The sequence below is a fragment of the Macaca thibetana genome, chromosome 20 (genome assembly GCF_024542745.1).
Source record: "Macaca thibetana thibetana isolate TM-01 chromosome 20, ASM2454274v1, whole genome shotgun sequence".
Classification (NCBI taxonomy): domain Eukaryota; kingdom Metazoa; phylum Chordata; class Mammalia; order Primates; family Cercopithecidae; genus Macaca; species Macaca thibetana.
Window position 1 is genome coordinate 70,762,058 of NC_065597.1, and position 15,086 is coordinate 70,777,143.

General features: G+C 52.8%; 3 protein-coding genes across 6 annotated transcripts in view; 2 read left to right on the top strand and 1 right to left on the bottom strand.

Annotated features, from left to right (window-relative positions):
• The window catches only part of PPL (periplakin), a 57,301-nt gene extending 48,166 nt beyond the window's left edge, over positions 1-9,135 (top strand). The window contains exons 17-22 of the mRNA XM_050774163.1: positions 516-709; positions 1,101-1,251; positions 2,358-2,441; positions 3,201-3,317; positions 4,146-4,238; positions 5,311-9,135. Coding sequence (XP_050630120.1) covers positions 516-709; positions 1,101-1,251; positions 2,358-2,441; positions 3,201-3,317; positions 4,146-4,238; positions 5,311-7,974 — 3,303 coding nt within the window. The 3' untranslated portion in view covers positions 7,975-9,135. The remainder of the gene's footprint in view (positions 1-515; positions 710-1,100; positions 1,252-2,357; positions 2,442-3,200; positions 3,318-4,145; positions 4,239-5,310) is intronic.
• The window catches only part of GLYR1 (glyoxylate reductase 1 homolog), a 204,471-nt gene that overhangs the window by 111,270 nt on the left and 78,115 nt on the right, over positions 1-15,086 (top strand). The gene's annotated exons all lie outside the window — the stretch shown is intronic.
• UBN1 (ubinuclein 1) overlaps positions 9,285-15,086 on the bottom strand; it is a 36,450-nt gene continuing 30,648 nt past the window's right edge. For 2 of the 4 annotated variants that reach the window (XM_050774225.1, XM_050774224.1), the window contains exons 16-17: positions 14,610-14,844; positions 12,512-14,336 (exon numbers count right to left, since the gene is read on the bottom strand). In XM_050774225.1, coding sequence (XP_050630182.1) covers positions 14,119-14,336; positions 14,610-14,844 — 453 coding nt within the window. In that variant the 3' untranslated portion in view covers positions 12,512-14,118. Of the gene's footprint in view, positions 11,562-12,495; positions 14,337-14,609; positions 14,845-15,086 lie in introns of those variants that run through there. The other 2 variants (XM_050774226.1, XM_050774223.1) reach the window with 2 other exon arrangements.

Sequence of the window (15,086 nt, forward strand, 5' to 3'; positions counted from 1 at the left end):
TTAAAAAAAAAAAAACACCTAACAATCCATGTTCCCAGTATCTCTTGCTGAGCACAGCTGGCATCCTGGGCTGCAGTCCACAGGGCAAGTCACGGGGCAGAGGAGCAGCTGCGTCCTCGGCCTGCTTTCCCCTCGCAGTTGCCACGGGCCCCCTTCCCGCGTGGCCTGCTTGAGCGCAGGAAACATTCAAGTCTGCGACACGAGGCCCCTTATTCACACTCCCATCTCACGACCCGCTTTTGCCAAGGCCTCACGGCCCGTGGCAGGCTGTTCTAGTGCGGGGCACGAGCTGCCTGCTGCAGTGTTTTTAGAAGTTAGTTTTTCAGGGCTTTGTTCATTGTAATAAAACAGAAGATGGCAGAAGTGACCCAGGTTTGAGATGGACAGAGCAAGGCTCCAGTCCCTCCTCCTTGTGGCCTTGACCACCCTCCTACAGCCAGTGGCCCGGGGTCTGTCATCACCCGGCTCTGGGAGCTCTGGCCATAGCACCGCTGTCTCCTCCTCTGCCCGGCTAGGCCATGGCCTCTGAGTTACAGGCCCAGAAGTCCCTCCTGGGTGAGGTGGAGCAGAACTTGCAGGCAGCCAAGCAGTGCTCGAGCACACTGGCCAGCCACTTCCAGGAGCACTGCCCGGACCTGGAGCGCCAGGAGGCCGAGGTGCACAAGCTGGGCCAGCGTTTCGACAACCTGTGCCAGCAGGTGGAGCGCAGGTGAGGGTGCGGGGGGTGGTGGTCATTCTTGTTTTCTGAGAATGCGATCTAATTCCCTCTAAACAATGCTGTAGCCATGTCCCACAGATGGTGCCGTTTTTCTTTTTGGTGAGTTCGTCAGATTCCCTGACAGCCCTGTGGTCTCTTTGAGTCATGATTACCTGGGTCTTGTAATCCACAATGGGCATCTCTGCAAGTCAGTGTATGTGGACTCACCCGGTTCTCCACACTCCCACCTGACATTCCCTAATTACCACCGACCCGTGTGGGAGATACTTAGGGTATTTCTAGTTAAGTTACATTTGATTGTTTCCCACTTTTTTTAAAAAAATGAGGGCCCCGTAAGGCATCTGCTTGCTGTGGCCAAGGCCTGAATGCTTTGCCTTGGCAGGGCGCAGAGCCTACAGAGTGCCAAGGCGGCCTACGAGGACTTCCACCACGGCCGTGACCACGTGCTGCAGCTCCTCGCCAGCATCCCCAGTTACGAGCCCCAGGAGACAGACAGCCTCAGCCAGATGGAGACCAAGCTGAAGAACCAGAAGGTGAGACGGCCGCTTCTGCAGCCCCAGGCACACACTGGCGAGGGAGGGTCAGAGGTCAGCAAGCCCCTTTCTGGGGAGCCAAGCTTTTGGGAGGTGGAGCAGGGCAGAGGCCTGCCACAGCTATGTCCTCCCTGGGCCTCAGCTCTCAGGCTCCCAACACCCAACCCTCTGAGAACAAGATCCGAGTGTGTCGCTCACCTCTCCCAGCTCAGTGCCCCGCACAGGGCTTGGTGCAGAGTGGACGCCTGGCGTGGGTTGGCTGAGTGAGCAGCTACAGAATGAGGAGCCGCCTTTGTGGGGAAAATCCCATTTCCAAAGTTGGGACTCCGGCCTCCCCAGGCCCAACACAGTGCCGTGGGGTGAGGGAAGAACATGGGAAGATAAAGGCTGAGATGCAACTCCCAGGTCCACCCCATCAGCCACATCCCCACTTTGGAAACTTTACTTTCCTCACTCATAAGCTGGAGGTCACGATGCTTACCTTCTGGCATCACTTGAAGATCAAATGAGATAATCTAAGTCAGAGAGCAGAACAGTGTCTGGTGGTCCAAATCATCAGAAAACATTTGTTTCCTAGCAGAGATAATGATCTTGGCCCTTCACAGAGCCTTAGAATTGCCTTTTATGGCCGGGTGCAGTGGCTCACGCCTGTAATGCCAGCATTTTGGGAGGCCGAGGCAGGTGGATCACGAAGTGAGGAATTCAAGACCAGCCTGGCAACAGTGAAACCCCATCTCTACTAAAAATACAAAAAAAAACCTAGCTGGGTATGGTGGCAGGAGCCTGTAGTCCCAGCTACTTGGGAGGCTGAGGCAGAACTGCTTGAACCCAGGAGGCTAAGGTTGCAGTGAGCCAAGATTGCACCACTGCACTCCAGCCTGGGCAATGCAGTGAGACTCTGTCTCAAAAAACCAAAAAAAAAAAAAAAAAAAAAAAAAAAAAACTGCCTTTTGCAATGAACAATAATGTATACCAGGGAGCCATTCATCATACTTTGTGCTAGAGAAGAGTAAATTCAGATTCTGAGATTTCCAGCTACTTCATCCACGTTTGCTTTTTTAAATTTTTTTTCCGGTTCGTTTTGATTTTTAAACTGTGTCTTACAGAACCTGCTAGATGAGATAGCAAGTAGGGAGCAGGAAGTACAGAAGATCTGTGCCAATTCCCAGCAGTACCAGCAGGCTGTAAAGGTGAGCCGGGAAACTTCTGCCCGAAGCACAAACAGCAGGGGCCTCGTTCCTCCGTCCCCTGGTCAGAGAAGCAGCAAGCACCAGCCTTGGCACATGTGGGTGGAGCTGGCCATCCGGCGGCACTGCTGGCTGCTGTGCAAACTGGCATGGGCTTTTGGGAAAATAGCATGGTACTAGACATGCAATGCCGTAAAAGGGTTTTATACTCTGAAGCAGTAAACTCTTTGGGAGAATTTATCCTTAAAGAAAAAATACCAAAAAAAAAAAGCAGGATAAAATTGTTGCAACAGCCCTATTTACAATAGCAAAACTAGTAAGCTGGAAAGGACGGGTGTCCAGTGGAAGGGGAAAGCTGCGTGAAGCAGCACACATCCACTTGCTGGATTATGAAGTCTGCAAGCTGGTAAACACGAGAAGAGGTGGTGGCAAGGTGAGACAAGGTGATGGTACAATGTTAAAAGCAGCAGCAGCAGGTGAAAATCTCTAGGCATGTAGGAAGGTCGGGAGGGGAATTCGGGGGGTGCTTTTTCTTGTCTTGTATGTTACTGAGTAATGGAGCTATGTACTGCTGAGGTATCGGTAATTCTCAAAACCTCCTGGCAATCACTACAGGGTGCAGCTGTGAGGAAGACCCGTGCAGATTATAAAACCAGCACATGGCACAGGGCTGGTCTGGGTCAGCCGGAAGGGGTACAGGAACATGTCTGTCTCTTCTAACCTGTTTTAATCTACCCTCTGCCATGTCTCTCACTCATGCAGGACTATGAGTTAGAAGCAGAAAAACTAAGGTCTCTTCTCGACTTGGAGAATGGAAGGAGCAGCCACGTGAGCAAGAGAGCCAGGCTCCAATCTCCTGCCGCCAAAGTGAAGGAAGAGGTGAGTTTTGTGGGCCGGGCGGCCTCGGGACTGAGGTGGAGGCCAAGCTGCCCTGCTCCCCAGGGAGCATTGGTGTCACGCGCTGGCCTCAGAGATGCACATACAACAGGGAAGCCACTGAGAGCCCTCCTGTGTGCAAACAGGTTTGGTAAGAGAAGATGAGGAACTTGCTCTAGGGCAGTGACAGCGATATGCCTAGAAAGACAGCAAGGCTGGGCGCGGTGGCTCCTAGCACTTTGGGTGGCTCCTAGCACCTGTAATCCTAGCACTTTGGGAGGCCAAGGTGGGAGAACTGCTTGAGCCCAGGAGTTTGAGACCAGCCCAGCCCCAAATCTACAAAAAAATTAGCCAGGCGTGGTGGTGCACACCTGCAGCTGCTTGGGAGGCTGAGGAGGGAGGATCACTTGAGCCCAGGAGTTCAAGGCTGTAGTGAGCTGCAATCACAGCACTGCACTTCAGTCTGAGTGAGAGAGATTCTGTCTTTAAAAAGTAAAAAGTTTTGAAAACACAGCTGAACAGCAGTGTCCGGGTCAAAGCCATGGATCTGGAAAGTTCCTCTTTTGCTCAGTAAGTAGAGTGGAGGGCTGATAGTCCCTTGCACACACAAGAAAGAACACTGGTGCTCAAAGTCAGTGTAGTCAAGACCCTGGTCTGGATCTTCTGCCTCGAGATCCAGTTTTCTCTCCACCAGTGAGACTAAAGCAAGAGTTATGCCTCTACCCCCAAATTCCATACTTCTCAAGAACCACGCCCACGCTCTCTAGCTCTCTGTTGCTTACCCTGTTGACACCTGTTTGTTGATCGCTCTCCTAAACGTCTTGTCTGCAGGAAGCAGCACTTGCCGCCAAGTTCACTGAAGTTTACGCCATCAACAGACAGAGGCTGCAGAATCTGGAGTTTGCTCTGAATCTCCTGAGACAGGTAACTGATCTTCGTAAGAAATCCTACTTCAAGCTGTGCTAACAGGTGACAAAGACAGACTCTGTCTCAGAGAAATAGTCTGTGAATTGATGGGAGTGTCCCCTTGCTAACGTTTCTGGGCAGGACCAGTGCAAAGACCGGCCCGAGCCAATGCTTCTACTGACATGAGAACTTATTCAACTTAGTAAACGTCTGCTGAAAGTGAATGCTATTTTCAGCTAAACATGGTGGCTCACGCTTGTAATCCCAGCACTCTGGGAGGCCGAGGCGGGCGGATCACCTGAGGTCAGGAGTTTGAGACCAGCCTGGCCAACATGGTGAAACGCTGTGTCTACTAAAAATGCAAAAATTAGCTGGGCGGCGTGGCGCATGCCTGTAATCCCAGCTACTCAGGAGACTGAGGCAGGAGAATTGCTTGAACCCAGGAGGTGGAGGTTGCAGGGAGACGAGATTGTGCCATTGCACTCCAGCTGGGCAACAGAGCGAGACTCTGTCTCAAAAAAAAAAAAAAGAAAGCAAAGAAAATGAATGTTATTTTCTGAAGTCCATGATGTTTACGACAGCATTGTTTGTAATAGCAAGACACTGGAAGCGGTTCACTCTTCATCAGCAATGGGCTAAACTGCGGTCTGTCCAGAGTGGAAACTATGCTGCTGGTAAATCCTGAAGCAGTACTCTCTGTGCGGAGCAGGAATGAGCTCTGTCAGTGCAGTCAGCGGCAGGGCACACAGCAAGAATACCATTTGTGCAGGAAAGATAAACACATGGTGCATACTACAGACAGACATGCTTGTGTGAGCATAGACAGACATGCCCTAGGAAGGGGACCAGAGGTGGGAGACCATGGTTTCATTTTAAACTCTTCCACAGCTCAAAAATGTTTTACCTAATTAACCCCAAACTAGTTGTTTGATCATTTTTGAAAGTAACCCTAGAACTCTACAACGAACATGAACTGGCGCTGAGGGAGTCCCTTGGGGATCACAGGACAGCCGCTCTGACCAGCTGGGGACAGGCCCCACATGTGCTGCCAGAGCCTGGCTTTAACCTTGTCTTGTCTTCTCCATCACAGCAGCCGGAAGTCGAAGTGACCCATGAGACCCTGCAAAGGAACAGGCCGGACTCTGGAGTGGAGCAGGCGTGGAAGATCAGGAAGCAACTGGATGAGGAGACTGAGCGGAGGCAGCAGCTGGAGAACGAGGTCAAGAGCACCCAGGAAGAAATCCGGACCTTGAGGAATCAGGGGCCTCAGGAATCGGTGGTGAGGAAGGAGGTGCTCAAGAAGGTGCCGGATCCCGCACTGGAGGAGAGCTTCCAGCAGCTGCAGCAGACGCTGGCAGAGGAGCAGCACAAGAACCAGTTGCTGCAGGAGGAGCTGGAGGCACTGCAACTGCAGCTGCGTGCCCTGGAGCAGGAGACCAGGGATGGGGGGCAGGAGTACGTGGTCAAAGAGGTCCTGCGCATTGAGCCCGACAGGGCCCAGGCAGATGAGGTCTTGCAGCTGCGGGAGGAGCTGGAGGTACTGAGGCGGCAGAAGGGTGCCCGGGAGGCAGAGGTGCTCCTCCTGCAGCAGCGTGTGGCCGTCCTGGCCGAGGAGAAGAGCCGGGCACAGGAGAAGGTCACCGAGAAAGAGGTGGTGAAACTGCAGAATGACCCCCAGCTGGAGGCAGAGTACCGGCAGCTGCAGGAGGACCACCGGTGCCAGGGCCAGCTCAGGGAGAAGCAGGAGGAGGAGCTGAGCTTCCTCCAGGACAAGCTCAAGAGGCTGGAGAAGGAGCGGGCCATGGCCGAGGGCAAGATCACCGTCAAGGAGGTGCTCAAGGTGGAGAAGGACGCAGCCACCGAGAGGGAGGTCAGCGATCTCACCCGCCAATACGAGGACGAGGCTGCCAAGGCTCGCGCTAGCCAGAGGGAGAAGACGGAGCTGCTCCGGAAGATATGGGCCTTGGAGGAGGAGAACGCCAAAGTGGTGGTGCAGGAGAAGGTGAGGGAGATCGTGCGGCCAGACCCCAAGGCGGAGAGTGAGGTGGCCAACCTCCGCCTGGAGCTTGTGGAGCAGGAGCGAAAGTACCGGGGTGCCGAGGAGCAGCTCCGGAGCTACCAGAGCGAGCTGGAGGCCCTCAGGAGGCGAGGCCCCCAGGTGGAAGTCAAAGAGGTGACTAAGGAAGTCATTAAGTACAAAACTGACCCCGAGATGGAGAAGGAGCTTCAGCGGCTTAGGGAGGAGATCGTGGACAAGACCAGACTGATTGAAAGGTGTGATTTAGAGATCTACCAGCTCAAGCAGGAAATCCAGGCCCTGAAAGACACCAAACCCCAGGTCCAGACCAAAGAGGTGGTCCAGGAGATCCTCCAATTCCAAGAAGACCCTCAAACCAAGGAGGAGGTGGAGTCTCTGAGGGCAAAGCTCTCAGAGGAGCAGAAGAAGCAAGTGGATCTGGAGAGGGAGAAGGCCTCCCAGGAAAAGCAGATCGCCCAGAAGGAGGAGGAGCTCTCGCGAGTGAAGGAAAGGGTGGTGCAGCAGGAGGTAGTCAGGTACGAGGAGGAGCCAGGCCTGCGGGCCGAGGTGAGCGCCTTTGCCGAGAGCATCGACGTGGAGCTGCGACAGATTGACAAGCTGCGGGCAGAGCTGCGGAGGCTGCAGCGCCGGCGCACCGAGCTTGAGCGGCAGCTGGAGGAGCTGGAGCGTGAGCGGCAGGCCCGCAGGGAGGCCGAGCGCGAGGTGCAGCGGTTGCAGCAGCGGCTGGCAGCGCTGGAGCAGGAAGAAGCGGAGGCCCGTGAGAAGGTAACCCGCAAGCAGAAGGTGGTGCTGCAGCAGGACCCGCAGCAGGCCCGAGAGCATGCCCTGCTCCGACTCCAGCTGGAAGAAGAGCAGCACCGGCGGCAGCTCCTGGAGGGTGAGCTTGAGCCCCTCCGGAGGAAACTGGCTGCACTGGAGAAGGCGGAGGTCAAGGAGAAGGTGGTGCTCTCCGAGAGCATCCAGGTGGAGAAGGGTGACACCGAGCAAGAGATCCAGAGGCTCAAGAGCAACCTGGAGGAGGAGAGCCGCAGCAAGCGCGAGCTGGATGTCGAGGTGAGCCGGCTGGAAGCCAGACTTGCGGAGCTGGAATTTCATAACTCCAAGTCATCCAAGGAACTAGATTTTCTAAGGGAAGAGAACCACAAATTACAGCTGGAGAGGCAAAACCTGCAGCTGGAGACCCGAAGGCTCCAATCGGAAATTGACATGGCAGCGACGGAAACACGAGACCTGCGGAACATGACCGTGGCGGACTCCGGGACCAACCATGACTCCAGACTGTGGTCCCTGGAGAGGGAACTAGATGACCTCAAGAGGCTCTCCAAGGACAAAGACCTCGAGATCGACGAGCTGCAGAAACGTCTGGGCTCCGTGGCTGTCAAGCGGGAGCAGCGGGAGAACCACCTGCGGCGCTCCATCGTAGTCATCCACCCCGACACAGGCCGCGAGCTGTCCCCGGAGGAAGCCCACCGCGTGGGGCTCATCGACTGGAACATGTTCGTGAAACTCAGAAGCCAGGAGTGCGACTGGGAGGAGATCTCAGTGAAGGGTCCTAATGGTGAGTCCTCAGTAATACACGACAGGAAGTCTGGCAAGAAGTTCTCCATTGAAGAGGCCCTGCAGAGCGGCAGGCTGACCCCTGCTCAGTATGACCGCTACGTCAACAAGGACATGTCCATCCAGGAGCTGGCGGTCTTGGTATCTGGGCAGAAGTAGGCACAGCTCTTGTAACTCTTCATAGCAGCAGATGCTGGTTCTCCTCCGACGCTGTGACCTCCCTGGTGTCGTCTTCTCCCTAGCCCTGGTGCAGGCCAAGCATTTTTTTTTTTTTTTTTTTTGAGACGGAGTCTTGCTCTGTGCCCCAGGGTGGAGTGCAGTGGCGCGATCTCGGCTCACTGCAAGCTCCGCCCCCCCGGGTTCACGCCATTCTCCTGCCTCAGCCTCCCGAGTAGCTGGGACTACAGGCGCCCGCCACCTCGCCCAGCTAATTTTCTTGTATTTTTAGTACAGACGGGGTTTCACCGTGTTAGCCAGGATGGTCTCGATCTCCTGACCTCGTGATCCGCCCGTCTCGGCCTCCCAAAGTGCTGGCATTACAGGCCTGAGCCACCGCGCCCGGCCTAGGCCAAGCATTTTATACACACCCTTGCTGCCAGGCTGCTCAGAGTCCAGCCCACATATGGAACAGGCACTGGCTGAAGACAGGCAACTCTCGTTCCAAGCATCCTTCACCCTAGTGACCCACTTCATCCTCCAATCATTGGACAACTGCATTGCCTTTTCCTATACACTCCCAGCAACAAACTCCTCGTCACACCTGCACACCATCTGAAAACCACTAAAGCACAAGCCAACCACAGCAGCCAAGCCCACTCCATGCAGCATGGGTACTGGTGGCACACCAGTGACACTGCCCCACAAAGGCCTGGGCCCGTGGGGGCTGCTGCCTGGCATGACATCTCTCCAGATTTCTGGCTTAAAACCAACTTTCCGTCACAGAAGCCTCCTTGGTAGTTACTCTGCTCATGAGACAGATCTGGGCTCCAAGCCAGCAAAGGTGAACAGAAACCACAAGTGTCCAGGCCTCAGTGCTAGAGTGGACGTTAATTATCAGCCAGACTGTCCCGGCACCTACAGAGAATGTTTCACAGTTCTGGCATTTAAATCCTTTGATAGTGGATTGTGTTGCTGTTAGCCTCAGTTTCAGTGCTTTACAAGTCTCGCTTATCATCTCATTGGTATTTAGGTATACAAACAGTTGATTATTCACCACACAAATTTCTGGTTCTCTGTATCTCATGTAGAACGTAAGAAAATGGGAAGTAATAGGGAACTTTATTTATAGCATGAAAATAAACCTGGTGGCTGGAGTCTACTTTTACGGTCCACGTGTTTCTTCTTTTACATGCAAGGCTTATTTCCCCAACTCCCTCTTGGCTTTCAGCCAAAATGGATATTCCATATATAACAGCTCCTACAGGATGAACTACTTCCACAGGGTAGAAAAAAAAGAGTGAGAAAAAATGTTTTGGAAACCTTGAAACAATTTATTGAATCACTTTATACAAGATTAACAATCTCCACACCACCCCTAACACCAACATAGTCGCTGCACAAAAGCCACAGCCCCTCTCACACATAAGAAACGGCCACGCCCGGTAAGTGCTCAGAGACTTTCGCTGCACCAAGGAAACCCCTGCAGCCCCCAGACCCCGAGGCCGCTCTGCCCTACCCTCTGCTGCGGCCTCGCCTGTAGATCTGCCTTGCCATGGCTGTTCAGTCATTCGCTCTTTCATTACCACAAATAAAGCATAAACAAGAAAAAGAAATCTCAAACTCCCCATCAAAGAAACGTTTCCCTGAGGCAAGAGGCATCACTAGATTCCTAAAAATGAGGGTATTCTGCTCCAGCTGCGCGCGCAATGGTACATGGGGAGGAGGGAGCACCAAAGGGAAAGGAAGGAGGGGCTGGGACCCGGGTGTTTATGGGCAGAGAAGCCTGGAGAGTCCCTGCTCAGCCTCCACTGCCGGCCTCTGCTTGGCTTTGAGCTCAGCAATACAAATCTCTTCTTTGGCTCTTTTGCTACTACCTAAGACTACTCTGTAAACAAACTGGAAATCCAAGTTGCAAAAAATATATATAACAAAGGGATAAGGAATCCACTTAGCCCAATGTAAAACACAGATTGGTTCTTATGTAAAAAAGGAGTCAGAGCAGAGGCCAGGCCAAAGGGCGGACAGAGGTCTTGCTCCTTGGGAAACCAGGAAGGCCAGGAAACCTCTGAATGACGGATGAGTTACTGGGCGCTGTACCCTGGGAGTCAGGAGCCAAGAGCGATCTGTTTTCCCCCGGGTGTACGTGCTGAGGGCGCTATACTCTCAACATGCCTGAGATCACTCAGCTGGAGCAGTCAGTTCACACTCACCTTGTGGCAAAGACCTCACAGGACAGGCAAGTGCCCTCAAATCCTTGTGAAACAGCCACTGGTTGAGTGGTGACTTACGAGCTCTGCAGTAACTGTCCTAGTCTCTCTGATCCACTCCTCAAGCTCTTCCCGCACATCATCCTTAAGTCGACACATAACCCCACTGCCTGGAGGGCCCCAGGACTTCAAGGCCTATTTCTACCTGGCAGACACTTCACAGAGGCCTGCTTCTGCCGCACTGCCTACGAATGATTTCTAAGAAGACAAACTGGAATGTCTATCTGTGACTCGGGACCCCTGGTATCCTTGACCCTCAGAAAGATGAAGGGCTTTGGGCTCTGCAGTCCAACTCCACAAACTCTGGAAAAGCAAAATGGGAGCCCTGGCTACACTGGGACTTGGAATTTGGGGGCCCAGACACCCTTCTAGTCAGGACGGCACAGATAATGATGTGCAAGTGTAAAAAACTCAAAACTGGCTTTGTCTTGAATACAGACATATCTTTAAAAAGGTCTTCATCTCAGATCCACTCAGAGGGCTGAATGGACATGTGTTGTCGAATTCTGCTCCACCATAAAGGCACTGGAATTATGTCTTCCTATAATATGATGTGTGAAGAACAGTCCCCTTCTATCCAATGCATTTAATGGTAATGATGAAAACTGAGCCCAAAATAGGTGTCTGTAAAAATCCTATCACAATTGTTGAATCTACAAAGGTCTTTTCTCTAAAAGAGCTTCATTGTCATGTTCCGAGGAGAAACTGGCCCCCACAGTGAGCACACCCTAGGTGTTCTTAGTATTCTGCAGGGACAGTGCAGGTCTCCTAGCTGTGGCTCTGGCCTGGGTTTTGTTCTCTTGAGCACACAGCCTTGGGATGAGGCAGCACTGTGACCATCCAGGGAGCTTACTGCAGCCAGAAGGAGCCCCTGAGCAGTGGGGTGCTCTGAGGTACTCTGACCAAATGCCAGGGGGTCAGGCAGATTCACCTGCAGGTGTGCCAACTGCTCTGCCACCAGAGCCTGTAAACACCATGCCTCCCACCATGGCCCAGCACACGCCCCAGCCTAGAGCTGCCCCTCTAACAACCGTCTAGCAACAGAGCCGCAAGGCCCAGAGCACACGACAGTCTGCACCTCCTGAGCAGCAAGGGCCCGGCTCCCTCCGTGGGAGGCACGTCAGAAGTGCCAAGAAGCGCTCCACTGAGAACTCACGCTCCTCCAGAAGAACACCAAGCAGCAGAAAGGGCGCAGTGAGTGTCCATCCTGGGAGACCTGCACGTTCTGATTCCACCCAGATCCAAGTGGCAAGCCTTGCCTCTGAAGCGGTCACAATTTCCGTGGTACAGCAGGCCCTTTCCCGTGAAGCTGAGAAGCACCTGGAAAAGAGTAAGAAAAATTAGAACACAAGTTTTTCAGGCTCTCTGATTTCCTTAAGGCAGTAGTAACAAAACTTCAAGGGAAACATCTAAATAGCAAAAGTCACCAAATGCTGAGTGTTCCAGAGCTCAAAGAAGCCATGAGACACCAGCAAGTGGTTATTCGTGTACACTGCTCCTGGCCGCAGCCTGCAAGCATAATAGCACTGCGAAGGTTCGTGGTCACTCAGCACGGTGTTCCCAGAAGAGCAACTCTGCTATGCAACTTGGGTTATGTCATCTCAGGCTACAATTGCCATCCTGAGGCGAGGCCTGACGATCACATAGAACTCAAGGCAGCAATGATCATTCATTCTCTTACCATCAAAAGACCCTCAGGTCCTGTAAAGACAAATTCAAAGGACTAGCATTCTCAGTCCACAGAAGAAAGGAAAGCAATGCAGACACAAGTCACACGGCTGAAATGCGCAAATAGCTTCTTACTTGCATCTCGTGTCATCCTATAAGCTGAAGTCCATCTAAGGAAGTGAGAGGCTCACGTGGATAACCCTGTTGTGGTATAGTTGCTTTTCTCATTGACTTTCTTTTTCCCCGAACTTTTAAACTGATTAAAAAAACTTTTTTTTAAGAGATGAGGTTTCGGCCGGGCGCGGTGGCTCAAGCCTGTAATCCCAGCACTTTGGGAGGCCGAGACGGGCGGATCACGAGGTCAGGATATCGAGACCATCCTGGCTAACACAGTGAAACCCCGTCTCTACTAAAAATACAAAAACTTAGCTGGGCACGGTGGCAGGCGCCTGTAGTCCCAGCTACTCGGGAGGCTGAGGCAGGAGAATGGCGTAAACCCGGGAGGCGGAGCTTGCAGTGAGCTGAGATCCGGCCACTGCACTCCAGCCTGGGTGACAGAGCGAGACTCCGTCTCAAAAAAAAAAAAAAACAAAAAAGAGAGATGAGGTTTCACTATGTTGCCCAGACAGCAGCTATTCACAAGCATGATCATAGCACACTATACCGTCTGATTCCTGGGTTCATGCAATCCTCCTGCCTCTCAATGCCACCACATCCAGACTCTGACAGCCTTAAACAGTTTTAAAAACTGACACATAATAATGATACATATTTTATGGGGTACACAGTGATGTTTTGACACCTAACACGTGTAGTGTCGGGTTAGAGTTATTAGCCTATCCATCACCTCAAATGTTTTTCATCTCCTCTTGTTGGGGACATTCAATATCCTCCTCCTCATTGAAGCTATATACTACTGGGGGTAGCTGAGACTACAGGCACATGCCATCACACCTGGCTAATTTTTTTCTTTTAATGTAGAGATAGGGTCTTGCCATGTTGCCCAGGCTGGTCTTGAACTCCTGGACTCAGGCAATCCTCCTGCCTTGGCCTCCCGAAGTGCTGGGATTACAGGTGTGAGTCACCGGGTCCGGCCTCAATTCTTTGCTTTTCTGAGAGTAACGTTCCTGAGAGTAAGCAGAGGCAGGGCAGCCTGACTTTGGAAAGACCCCTGCTCTTACCAAGCTGGCTCTGCAGCCTCTAGTTTGTAGAGAAGTCACTGCACTTTACTTCTCCTCCCAAGGAAAGGAGGAGTCACTAGTGTTGTAGGCTTAGCCCCTCAAAGCAGCACAATTTCCACTGTGGAGATATCCAGATTGAGTCTTGCCCCATATGGTCTCTGGCATTTACTATAATGCCATGGTGCCAGGGAGCCACAGCACATCATGAGGCAGATGTAATTTGGGAGACATGCAGCATAGAGGGTCCTTACTTCCACCTGGCACCAGTTCACCAGGGTTACCTCAGCTGTCTCCCATGAGAGTGGCTCTCCCCTTATCCAAGTAGCACCCTGGTCATGTCTGAAGCAGGTCTACAGTAGGAAGAATGCTAGGTCAAAGCCGAGACACCATGAGACTTCCCATGCCAGAATTCCAGGAGGCGTACCCAAGAATCGCAGACTTGGGACAGGGTGAGGCAGATGCACTCAATGCAAAGGTGCCAACCCGGGGCACCTGAGCCCTCTTCTCAGGTGCTACCAGACCAGCCTCAAGCCTGAGGCTTTTAGAGGCTATTTCAGAAGGTGCTATTCTAAGGGGAGTGCCGGCCACATGCCTGCTGTGCCTCCAAATCTGTTTTGATGGAGTTTTTACACCTGGACAGATTTAAAGCTGCTCCTCTCAAAGTCTTGCACTGCGGCCTCTGGCTGCTACTTGGATTTTCCCTTTAATGGAAACAAAGTTTAGAGAGTCTTCTGTTAAGCAATCACATCTGAAAGTGGAGCAGCTTGCATTTCAAGACCTTGTTGTACCCAATTAGCCCTTGGAGAAGATGCACCATTACCTTCCTTTTTTTTTTTAACTGAAGAGAAAAAAACGAGCCAAGGGTTAGGAACTCCTCCATCATACACAAAACCGCCCCACCCTGCCCCCCGCAACTTTCCCTGTGATCACACAGGCTGAGGCTGACCCAGCGGCAGCTCCAAGTGGGGACCAGAGGAAACCCCAAGAGTAGAAGTGCGTGTCACCCTGAGTACAGACAAAGTACAGCCTCAAAGGACAAACCAAAACAACAGCGACAAGGCAAAGACACCAAGACTCTTGGCAGTGGCAAAGCACCCAGGGGTGGAGAGGGCGAAGGCACATGGTGCACATGGCACACTGACCGTCGGGTGATTACCTGGCAGACTCTGCGGGATATGGGTGGGCACGGCAGCGTGTGGGAGAGGCGCTGCATGGGGCGGGCTGGAGTGCAAGCCAGCCAGAAGACCTGAGAGAAAACAGGAGGGGAGAAAAGAACAAAACACACACATTGAAGACAGGCACGGAAAAGCAGCTCCAGCAGGCAAGAGCCCCTGACAACCTGCCAGGCCAGTCTGGGCACCACACCCAAAGGGGCAGTGGGGGCTCAGCACAGTTCCCGGAGATGTTCCCCACAGTCACACACCAGACTCAAACACAGGAACCAGAGTACATGACAGCAGGACCCCTGGCCACAATCTAGAGGTTCCCAAGTGACCAGAGGCAGCAAAGAAGCACTTACTGTGGCCAAGGCCATGGTGGAAGGGCCCAGGGGCAGGGCCTGTGACGATGGCATCCTTGGAGACCCCTGCTTTGGCAGAGGAGTCAGCGCTGAAGGAGAGCACATGGACAGGAATAGGGGTTATAATTCCCACGGTGTTCGAGCTCATGGCCCCAGACACTTTTGGGCTGCTGGATTTGTAGGGTGAAGCCATCAAAGAGGAGCCAGTCAGCATCACAGTCCCACTCGCTCCTTTCTAGGGAAGAAACACAGCAAGAGGTAAGAACTCCAGTCCTGTTCATGGCTGACTCACACCAAACCTGGCAACACAAAGGAGGACACACACATCCATGTCAGCTGGCCCTCGGAGGCACCCTCCGACCCTGCAGCCCCAAAGACAGGACCCAGGACAGTCTTTATGAACCAACATGGAATGGATTCCAGGCAACATAATTTTTTAAAAAGCAGGATATTCAATATGTCTCCTACAGAGGTTGC